General features: G+C 38.9%; 1 protein-coding gene across 1 annotated transcript; it reads right to left on the reverse strand.

Annotated features, from left to right (window-relative positions):
- Positions 1-1,207: 1,207 nt before the first annotated feature.
- On the reverse strand, positions 1,208-4,827 carry LOC118812719 (hyaluronidase PH-20-like). The gene is made up of 4 exons (XM_036577828.1): positions 4,771-4,827; positions 3,080-4,027; positions 2,847-2,936; positions 1,208-1,543 (listed from the first exon to the last, which is right to left on the reverse strand). Exons 2-4 carry the CDS (start codon positions 4,016-4,018, stop codon positions 1,208-1,210), a joined length of 1,365 nt encoding a protein of 454 aa, XP_036433721.1. The 5' UTR covers positions 4,019-4,027; positions 4,771-4,827.
- Positions 4,828-11,124: the final 6,297 nt, after the last annotated feature.

Here is an 11,124-nt window from a genome sequence, read left to right on the forward strand (position 1 = left end):
GTGGTCTCAAAGCTTGAAACTGAAGGTGTTGATCTTTTAAAACACATGTAACATGCATATCCAAAAAGCACTGACTGCTAGTCAGAGCTGTCCTCCTAATGCCCATGTGTCAAACACAAGGCCTGCGGGCCATGTCAGGCCTGTGACACAATCCTATTCAGCCCATGAAATTATTTTAACTTTCTATTCTCATTAGCCCGTTTCACCCTGAGATGCACTGGTGGTCAGAACAAGACAAAAAAAAAAAAAGAGCTTTTTGATAAACACTTAAGATGGGGTTGGCAAAACGTATGGTTTTAAAGTATGGTAGAGGATGCTCCAGCCCCCAGTCCCCTGACTAAAACTCAACTGAAAACCCGATGGGTGAGCTGACACGCATTATCCATAAGAGCACTGCTAGAGGAAAAAAATAGTCTGTAGAGATTTTGCACTTTAGAGGTTTAGAATCCTTGCTCTGTACTCTTCACTCTTATCAGGCATTATATTAGGCTGTTGTATTGGCAAATGGGTGTTGCACAAAGTACTAAATGTAGGGGTGAGATAAATTGGAACACATGGTTTTGACTTACTTTTTTCTCTTCATATTTTCAGTGTGTGGTTGAGCTTAATTAACCACAAAGACATTTTTCATTGCTTTTTTTCATTGCCCATTATCACCATGTGTACCAATAATTATATAGATTACTGTATTAAAAAAAACTGTCTTCTAATGTTTTCATACTGATTGAGCTATTTGATAACCAACAAAGCATGTCTTGTACTGTTTTGCTCAGGGCAAAGTGAAATTGATGAAGCTGACTATTGTTTAGCTTATCTGATCTGGTTCTGGCTGAAGCTGCTACAGCCAAGGATCTTATAGACCAGGCTTGTAACTCACTCACATTTAGCAGTCTGAAAATTCTGCACAAGAGGCTATTAGCCCTCAAGTAGACTTTGGTGATTCACAGTGTTTTTGTTTCCTGCTGTTCCTCTTAAATTTTTGTGATTTATTACAAATCTGACCAAATCTGACCAATCTGGCAAAAATATTCAAGAAGCAATAAACTGATTTGAAAATTCCATTTATTAAAGCCCTTTCAATGATCTTGTTTTATTATTAATAAAGTTTAAAATTAGTGTAAGATTCCACTTTTACAAAATCAGGAATCCTTTTTCGATAAAGCCATAATGATATAGAAGACTTGCTTGTTGCTGAAAGACTTGAAAATTATACTTGAATAACTACTGGAGTCACGGAAGGCACAATGGACAAGCTGTCAGAGCATTCTTTTCCCACATAGCAATGACAGGTAAACTTGTCTGCAAAGTCCTTAAGGTCATTTAGAGAAGGCATGCCAATAGCCAGCTGTTTCCCATTCCACACCTGAATTTGAAAGTGATCCGAGTTGAGGTGGAGGTAGTCAAACGAGTTGGGGTTCTTGCGGACACAGCGTCCATTGCCCTGGCACAGAGAATCACTGCAGAGTTTTGCAGCTGCAGTTACATTGGTCAAATAAGGGTAAAGTGTGGATGGCAGGTAGGCAGCCAGTGCTTCACATGAGTCCTACAGAGGAGAGAGACAGAATAATTCCAAATAAAACAACAGTCTAACAGAAGAGTTTCCAGGTTGTCTTCTGTATTTCAACAACCTGTCTTGGCCAGGAGTTATATAAATGTTTCATCAGTTTTGATGTATTGGCAGCTAGTAGTTGGAACTGTCCTCATTTAATGTTAACCACCCTTTTTTTTTTTAATTTCATCTGAACTTGAGACTCTAACCCCAACCCTAAAGTGGGCCTCTATGGCTGTGTGTTATAGTTGCACATGCTGCTCTCCATACATCAATGAACCAGTCAGACTCAGATGTTCTCGCTTTTTTCTTGTTTCTTTCTATTTTTTTTTCCCTTTAATTAATACTATTAATCCTTTATGATGTCATTTTTGTCCACGTTATCTAAAGTAGGTGATTTGTTTTATACCTTTGGGTACAGAGTTTCTTTCTGTGCCTTTTGGGTACTGATTTTGGTACCCAGGCCTAATTGTAACCCTTTCCTGGAGTGGTCATGCAACAAAAAACAAGAGCAAGATGTACAATATTCTGAGCGATCACAAAGAACTTCAAAGAACCCCAGGGGAATATGTAGAGTTGGGTGGTATAACAATAATAAGGTACTCCAAGGTATTTTAAAATGATGCCATATTTTTAAAAAATGATCTTCGTGGCCATTAAACCTTTTGCCGTAAACTGTGTTTGGACAAATGCCATGATAACGTTACAGCAAAAAACACAGGAAGTAATGCAACTAACATTAGCTAGCTAGGTTGTGGGTTTGCAAGTTGTCACTGTAATTGCTACTGTGAAGTTAACTGCAAATATCAGCAAACAGGACAAATACTGACCTACTTGATTCTGTGAAATGGCAAAAATGAGTTAATGATCAAGCAGAAACAGAGCCATTTTTTCTATTTTAATCCCTTTTCAATCTTTCAACTTTCAATAGCTGAAGTCAGCTTCTTTTTCGCTTGTTTCCCTCTTAAATGGTGTAGCAGTTACATCCTGGTTCCTAAGGCAAAATATGGCTCATATGTTTTACATCACCGATCTGCTCTCAGGATCGGCTAAGTTAGAGAAATACTGGCCCATCGCAGATTACATATTTGGCCCTAGATCTATCTATCAGAATCAATTCTGTACTGTGGTGTGTGTCACTATTTTGGTCTGTAGCCTGCTTGTTAAAAAAAATGTAAAATTTAAATACATTTGATTAGAAAATTTCCTATTCTACTTGACACCCCTCATATCAAGTCTTAAGTGATGCTTAGGACAAAATTGGACAAAAATAGGACACTGATGCATTTTATGTTACCTTATTGCTGTAGTCAGCACTTGCACCCCAAAGCACTACCCCTGATGCACCTAAGGCTGCACTCTCCCCAATAGTCCTGACTAGATCTGCCTGAAGAAAGGAAAAAAATACAAAAGATCAAAATTAAATTTGGAAATTAGAAGTTTGACAACATAAAATGTGTGTCTGTAAAGCAAGTTCAATACCATACTCAATGTGCATTGCCTTAACAATTCCGGAAGCAACAGGCTCACCTCACTCAAGTATACTTTGTTCTGATCACGGAAAAGAGGTCGCAGATAGACATAAATAGGTGCCTTGTAGATTTGTTTTGGAAGAGCAGACACCCTCACAGCTTCCTTTACCATGCCTCTGACGAAGAGAGCTGCTTTGGTAGTTTCCCTCAGAGATAGTGGCAGGTATGCAGAAGGGTACAAAGCTGTACTGGACTCCCACAGCCAAAGAAGGTTGTTATTACGGGTTATCTCTATTGCTGGACACTCTCCTGTGTACGCTGGGTCATTCCAGTTGTAATTATAGCAATCTGGAAACAGATAGTAACCCCAGAGGTAGTTTGGACGTAGTCTGATCGCCAAATTCAATGTCTCTCCTAAGTAAGACCTGGCTGCTTTCTGAAACGCTTCAGTGGCAACAGTAACAACCTTGTTAGGTGATAGAGATGGGAGTTTTTCTTTGACATATTGAATTGATAGCTTCCGATAGATGTCTCTGAAGCCCCAGTTTCTTGCCCACAGTGCATGCCATGATTCCCAATCGATCACAGCCAAGCCAGTCCTGAACTCAGGAATGTACTTTGTGATATCACTAGAAGCTTTCTCAATGTTGGCTGTTAGGTTTCCCTTCTGGGGAATACCCCCATTATACTCCTTATTGGTAGTAGTGTCTACGCATGGATACAGTCCAAACCTAGAGGAGTAGAAGAGGGAGAGAAACTGATCAGGTTCACTGGCTGGTGTTGTTACAGCTTGGAATGCAGAAAGGTCCAAAGGGATCTTGAGCTTCTTGCACACATGGGTGGGTGCATTCCAAATGACTGCAAAAGGTCTGTCCGTAAAGAGAGGTGCAGCCGTAAGGGGCAGAGATGAGGCGATGCAAAAGCAGCAACTCGGAAAGAGGATCAAGACATACAGGCAAAATGGAGATCCTCCCCACTGCTGACTGAAACGGCACATTGTTGCACCCTAAAGAAAGGGACAGTAACAAAGACATGCCTACTGTGAAGAATCACGACATTACAAAAACACACTAAATTTAACTTAAATTTGTGATACGACTTCTGAATTACTGTCGTACCAACTGTTACACTACCACGTTTGTTGAAAAAACGAAATTAGAGAACTTGTAGAGGACAATTACCGCTTAAGAATGTCTTCCGGTTTCGTCAGTCGCTAGAGGGCAAAGTGAACGCGTTAATATGGAGCGTTTGACCCAAATTATGGTTTATAAATATTTGATCATTTTCACTCTAAAAAAAGTACTCATTTTTCTCAACACAGAACAGCGTTAAATGTTTCAGTACCGCCGACATGTTTTTAAGCTGTTCAGCTCAAGTTATAAAACACTGTAAAAGTGCCTGTGTAGCGAGGAGGTCAGTGAGCGCGAACCGCTTAACGGCGGCCGCCATGAGCGGAAATTTAGAAGCCCGCAGGAAAACGACCAGTATTCCCGATTAGGAAGCTGCGGTTAGTTACAGCTTTGCCACTATTTTGTGTCAGTTAAAATTTCAAATTCCTGCCTTGTTTTTGTTTTTAATAAGTACAACGGAGGTATTTTTCGAAGCTGGCATGTGAAGTCGTTTCACATGCTAACTTATATTTATCGCAGCTAAATTAGTTAGCTAACTTAGCTAGCTAGCTAACAGCTGAGCTGGTGCGAGTTGCCGAGCATTTAAAACTTGCTAATTAGGCTTTGTTCTTTTACTCACGCAGCTCACGACGTTAACTGCCTTCCTCTCAAACGCCGGAACAGAACAGAGTTTGAGCAGAAAACCTGTAGAGAGGCGAAGTGATGTTAAATACTTTCTTGTTTCCTCGTAGTTGACGTCAGACGGCGTCAATTACTGAGCGTTTGCCGCTGGTTAAACCTGTTGCTGACTCTTGTGTCACTGCACCTGAAAGTGAGTTTAAGAAAAAAAAAAAGAATTTTAACAATTGTTGGAAAACCAGAGAGAACGGAAAATATTTGAATAACAGTAGTGTATTGTCGTATACAATGTAGGCAAACAGCTTTGTTGATAAATTGTTTTTATAGCTTAATTTCACTTTAAATAACTACATATTCAGGCTGTGAAGGTTAACATTTTAGTGTGGCAATGTAGTTGTGTTGTGGCCTCTTTAGATTTTTATTTGTCTCTGATTTCACCCCCTGTCCTCCATATCACCCATTTTTCTGTTGTTTTTGTTTTACTTAGGCTGGCGTGCTCAGGATGTTCATGGAAGATGGTGAGGTAAGTTGCATAACAACTGCTCACATGTTCCACACTTGCAAACTGTTTGATCTTCCTGGAGGACCCGGATAAGCTGGCCTGCAATGTAAGCGAGTGCCTCCTCCTTAATACAATCGGTCATCACAACCTAAGAATCATAGCAAATCAAAGGATAAGGATACAAGTGTGTTAAATAAATATATGTATTTCAGGACTATCTAAAATGTCTACTACATTCTGTTATTGTTCATCTCACCTCACTTTCCTCAAGGTTAAATGCTGAACAGGGACATTCTGTGTTTGTAGTAGTTGGAGGAGGTAATGAAGGAGAGCGCCGTAGAGGTGGTGGCCACAAGGGTGATGTCCTTGTCTACTTGTACTTGGGTTGTACTTGTGACCCCCTTTTCCACGAATCAAGGAAAGCAGATTCTGTAAGAAAGCAACCTTAAACTATTGGATTTTCCGTCTGTTATTGTCTTACCTTATGTGTCATTTTTGTCACTTACCTCAATGAAGTCTTGGTTTAATTTTGAGGTACACAGATACTTGATCCTTGCACCTGTGCACCTCTCGGGAATGGTGAGGACACTTTTCATTGTGAGGCACATACTATTTTGGCAAGGCACTCTCTGCCCGGCCCTTGGAAAGACAAATAGCAATAGTCAGCATTTAATTTGATTTCATTTATTTGGTAAAACAAAATTCAGAGCACCTAAGCCAAATTGTCAGTGTTTATGTGGTTTGTATGGTGTGCTGTGTTTCTCTTTGTAGGGAATTCAGGACCTGAATTGCCATCTTGACACCAAGTCCAAACAGCTCTGTTGGTGTGCCAGCTTCTCCTCACTATGGATGCTGAGAGGGCGCTGCCACAGGTTTGAGTCCTTGTTTAATCTTCAGAGTAGTTAAGAAGGTATTTTTGGGCGTTAATACGCTAATGTATGCGTTGTCATAAGTAGTGGAAACTTCTATGGCTTCAGTACACGTGGGAAGTTGTCACCTTGATTTCAGGACATCAAACAACCTGTTCATTCTCTCAACAAAGGCAGCTGTGTGCTTGGCCTCTGGCAGGAGTCTCTTTAGTGTAACCATTGCATTTATTGCTGGATTGAAAATGCTATGCGAATATTGTCTGTGACATGCACCCTCTGTTCTTTGTAAAGTTCATAGAAAAATTCGGTATGTAAATTACACGTCATTTCAGACCTACCAGCAGAGATGGTGTGACTGAAAACTTGTGTGGTGTAGCTCACACTCATTTTTGAAAATGCTGGCAGGAGTGTATGCTTGTCAGACAGTTTTGGGGCCATTCTGATCAAGTGCATCTTGTCTATCTCATAGAATCATGCTGTGTGCCTCCAAAGAATAGTGTGTCTTTCAGTGTGTAAATAACATTTATAGTAGAATTGTAATCAAAATATAATTGACCATTCCTTTGCTCCTATTCAGGTACACTCTTAGTCTGTGAGACAAATCTATGACATTCCAGTTTTGGATATTGTGTGGTTGTTGGTTATTTACAAGTGGAGGGAGTGTGGCTCATGAAACAGGCAGTAAAATACATTTTAATCTTTACTTTCAAGCCATGTTTGAACATGTTGCTTATCGACTTGATCAAATGAACGACATTGAACACTACTGGAACCCTCTTCTTCTCCATGAGGGTTCATAGTTGCCCCCAGCAGTTGAAGGGCCTTGATATTTTTGGCAGCCTGGTCACACACAACTGCTTGAACCTGAATGTATAAATGTATGAAATAAATGAAATGGAAGCCTACAATTGCATAAAGCCAAAATATGTAACCAAAATATGTAAAATTGTGTTACTGACTGTCAGTCCAGTATTTCCAAGGTGATAGATGGCCCGTTTTGATAATTTTGGTTGTTTCCTCTGCTGACATTGAGGAAGGTCAGAAGTATCTGAATGTCTGTCATATACATATGTATACATATGTATGTATATATATATATATATATATATATATATATATATATATCTATATCTATATATATATATATATATCTATATATATATATATATATATATATATATATATCTTAATTCTATAATCTTATTTCCAGATAAGAAAACGGTACAGAAACATCATAAGTTGCCAAAATATCCTAAATATTTTCTTAACTAAGACAACCCCAGAGCTATCTTAACTTCTGTTTTAATCGTCTTTTTCTAACGTTTTGTGCAGTGACAGGCAGCACTGTTCACTATAAGTAGCATAATGACTTCACATGCTTTTACGTGCTTTGACTTGCGAGTTTTTTTCTTACTAACAGTGTTTAAAAGCCCCAGACGCTGCAGACATGATTTCAACCGTCCCCTCTTATTACCTTCGTGTGTTAATGTTGATGAAAACTCGTGTGATACACTGTTACAGTGATGGTGGTGAATAATGGGGAGACAGAGCTGAACGTGTGTCTGTTTATTAGGAGGAATAACTAGCGCGGTCGGCTAAAGTGTTTGGGAAATGTAACTGAAACTGCGGAGCGGCGACGCTCTGATAAACAGCACGAAGCACGAGCACAATATTATTAACTTACAGTTTATCGCGCTTTAGTTTTATTTGATTTTCTTTACACCAGTAACGACAGCTGACGTTATCTGTCTGACTAACTAGCTTTATTACGTGTTTACGTTTCAGCTGTGCGCGTATGGTCGGTTGCTGGGTAACAGACACAACAGTTGATTGTCGACTTAAATCGAGTAAGTTAAGATTTCCTAACTTGAGATCAGTAAGATAAGATTCTAAAATTAAGATTAGATTTGCTTCTATAATACAAATTTGTGAAAAATCTTATCTTGACCTGTCAGATCTTTAGACAAAAAGATTCTAAGTTTCTAAGAATTCTTTTTGTGTTGGATCTTGTGTTTGTCATTAGGATATTGAGTCCTGTGTCATATTTTTGGCACAGCATAGCTTTTAATGACAGAAGAAAACATCAGTATTTATATCTGCTTCCATTTTGCAGTGATCTTGTTTTGCTGGTTCACCAGAATGTGAAAGTCCATAAATACTCTGTCTTACTGTCATAAATAAGGTGCCTCTTTATCGCCATTTCGTCCAGCACTAGAGAGCACATTTTCCTCAAATTCCAAAAAGATAATGTGATTGATTTCATTTGAAAGAGCACCCCTTTTAGGAACCCTGGCTGTTGGTGATGTATTTGTATTCGGTGTTCAATAGTGTTGTTGGACTACACTGTACATGATGAAATGTTTATCAATTGTGTTACTGTCTTTCTGTCTCTCTCTTTTCAGGGATTGTTGTGTCCTAGGGGTGGGAATCTCTAGGCACCTCACGATTCGATTCGATTATGATTCAGAGGGCTGCGATGCGATTATAAAACGATTATCGATGTATCTTGATGCATCTTTTTTTCTATATAGGATTTCTATTTTCTTACTGTGTCAGGACTTGGTACTTTTAAAGCAAAGTATTTGTAATAATCTATAATGAATTTACTTCAAACATCCTTTATTAATAAATCAAATGGAAGTGACATGGACATCCATTACCACTGGATCTTATTTCACCGTAACTGCGCATTTTATCGCAGATGAGTGGCTTCAGTCCGCGCTTTCGTTTATATTTTTTTAACCTAACTCATACTAGGACATTAATACATACTGCACATTAAATGTTGTGGCTGCCAAGGTGGTTTGATTTTTGTTGAAAGGTCAAAATGTCTCTTCTTATCATTTGGCTTGTGACTCCTGACCTAACCTGGCTTTTAATGCAGAGGGTGCCGCTCGGATTTCTCACTCATCTGTGTGTGTCTCTGTTATGTGCCGCCACAGACTGTCCGGGGCTGCACTTCCGCACTTCCAAGTTCCGCCTTTTGCGTTCTGCCAAAATTACGTTATAAATTAAATATTTAGAAAATCGATTTTTGACATTTGTGAATCGATTCAGAATCGTTCACGTCCGCATCACGACCTCCTCGAAGTCCTCTGCATACTCTGCAATCTTCCAAAATAGGTAAGCTGCTGCTGGCGTTAGCCGTGTTGAACGGCTGTAGCTACAGGCTAGCAAGTACAAAAGCACATTATAGCTTGCGCGCATTGATCTCAGTTGAAAATGTGGTTATGAGAGAAAACACTGAACTAATCATGGAGTAAACGTTTACACTAAAATGCGTTTTAGGCCAAAACTGTATGACAAAACTATCACAAAACAGTATCTCGGGTATCAAGCCATGCATTCATAACCATTGTGTGTAATAACGGGATGTAGATTTCAAAGCCATTAAATACGTCGGACGTGTGGTTCCTAGTACTATAGGTTAATGGTGAACAATTTGCACTCTGTAAATTAATTTGGAATGGCGCATTTCACACCGAACCGCTCTGAATGATTTTGTTCACATCTAAGCCACTGAATGATTTAAGTTGGCAAAATCGATGGAGTTCCCCTTTGATGAACTGACTGATCAGTGTACATTGTCAGTTTATGAGGTCCCCTTACAACCAACAATTATTAGCTATTATCAGAAACACCTGTTTTACAGGGGCACTGTATAGGTGTTCAGTTATAGACTGTAGCCCCCCATTTCTGCGCAGTTTTCCCCCGTTTCTGCACGGTTTATCTACCCCATCCAGCAGGGACACTGACATTGTGATGGCATGGTAGTGTGTCTTGTGTTGGTACGTGGTAGCTGTACAATTATGGACTATAGTTCATTTTGCCAGTTTTGTTTTTTAAATGTATTGTTATTTTTCAATAACGTTTTTATTATTTGTGTAATTTTGGATGCCTCCCATTATTTATGTTCACCTGGATTATGTCTTTGTAGCATTGTATTGTATTAAAACCACAGTAAGCAATCACAATGCAGCACGTACTACAAAAACTAAAAGGAATAATTACTGTACATTTGTAAGCCTGCTTACTGCACCGTAACAAAGCCGAACAGTAATTTTAGAATGGCACTGCTCAGTGCAAGAGCACTAACCAACAAACCAGCACTGTCAGAGATGTTATATGCGAACAGAACAGTGGATTTTATGATGCTTACTGAAACCTGATTTAGTTTAAATGGGGCAGTTTCCCTGACTCAAACAGAATTATGATTTTATTCATACTCTATGGGAAGACAAGGGAGGTGGTCTAGCTGTTGCTTTCATGAATCTGGTCCCAGTCTTGCTGGTGGTTGTTTATCGTCCACCCAAATACGCATCCTCCTTCTTGCCAGAATTGTCTGAGCTATTGTCCATCTGAGGAACTAATCATGACAGGATTTCAGTTTTCATGTTGATAAAGCCTCAGACAAAAAAGCTACTGAATTCATGCAACGTTTAAACACGTTTGTCTTTACTCAGCACATTACTTGTCCGACACATATTCATCGTCGCACCAGAAAAACTAAAAAGAAGTCCTTGTACACAAATATGCCATGTAAAAATGAACAGATGAACTGTTCGGATGAGCAGAACGGACGTGGAGGAAAACTATTCATTATGAAATTCCTACATTTTTTTATAACAATGCAGTATGGACAGAGAGACAGAAATACTCCCCAAACATAGTAATGACAATAGAAACAGCCCAATATGTTTATTTTCAATAACTGATTGCATGTTAAATCCTAAATTAAGTAATGATTATTTCACTGAGGATTGGACATCAAAATATAATGATTTTGTGTTGTTTTTAATACAAAAATCTCTAACATTCGGTCAAATTCCAAAGCTGTCAATCTTTTTTTAGTCAACAGCAACACCATGAATTGTTTTAAAAAGATTCATGAGACAAAAATTGCTTTTAAATCGGCTTGAGAACTTGGTTGGTCTTTCTGGAACTGGGTAAAACTTTGTATGCATAGATGAACATATCTCAAAAA

The sequence above is a fragment of the Colossoma macropomum genome, unplaced genomic scaffold (assembly GCF_904425465.1).
Source record: "Colossoma macropomum unplaced genomic scaffold, Colossoma_macropomum, whole genome shotgun sequence".
Taxonomy (NCBI): Eukaryota; Metazoa; Chordata; class Actinopteri; order Characiformes; family Serrasalmidae; genus Colossoma; species Colossoma macropomum.

What these genes read in the sequence shown, in the direction of transcription:
- LOC118812719 (XM_036577828.1), bottom strand. Translation starts at nt 4,018, where the DNA reads ATGTGCCGTTTCAGTCAGCAGTGGGGAGGATCTCCATTTTGCCTGTAT. An exon ending in ACAAAGTATACTTGAGTGAG is followed by an intron (nt 2,937 to 3,079) that starts GTGAGCCTGTTG and finishes TCCTTTCTTCAG; the next exon opens with GCAGATCTAGTCAGGACTAT. An exon ending in GTGCTGACTACAGCAATAAG is followed by an intron (nt 1,544 to 2,846) that starts GTAACATAAAAT and finishes TCTCCTCTGTAG; the next exon opens with GACTCATGTGAAGCACTGGC.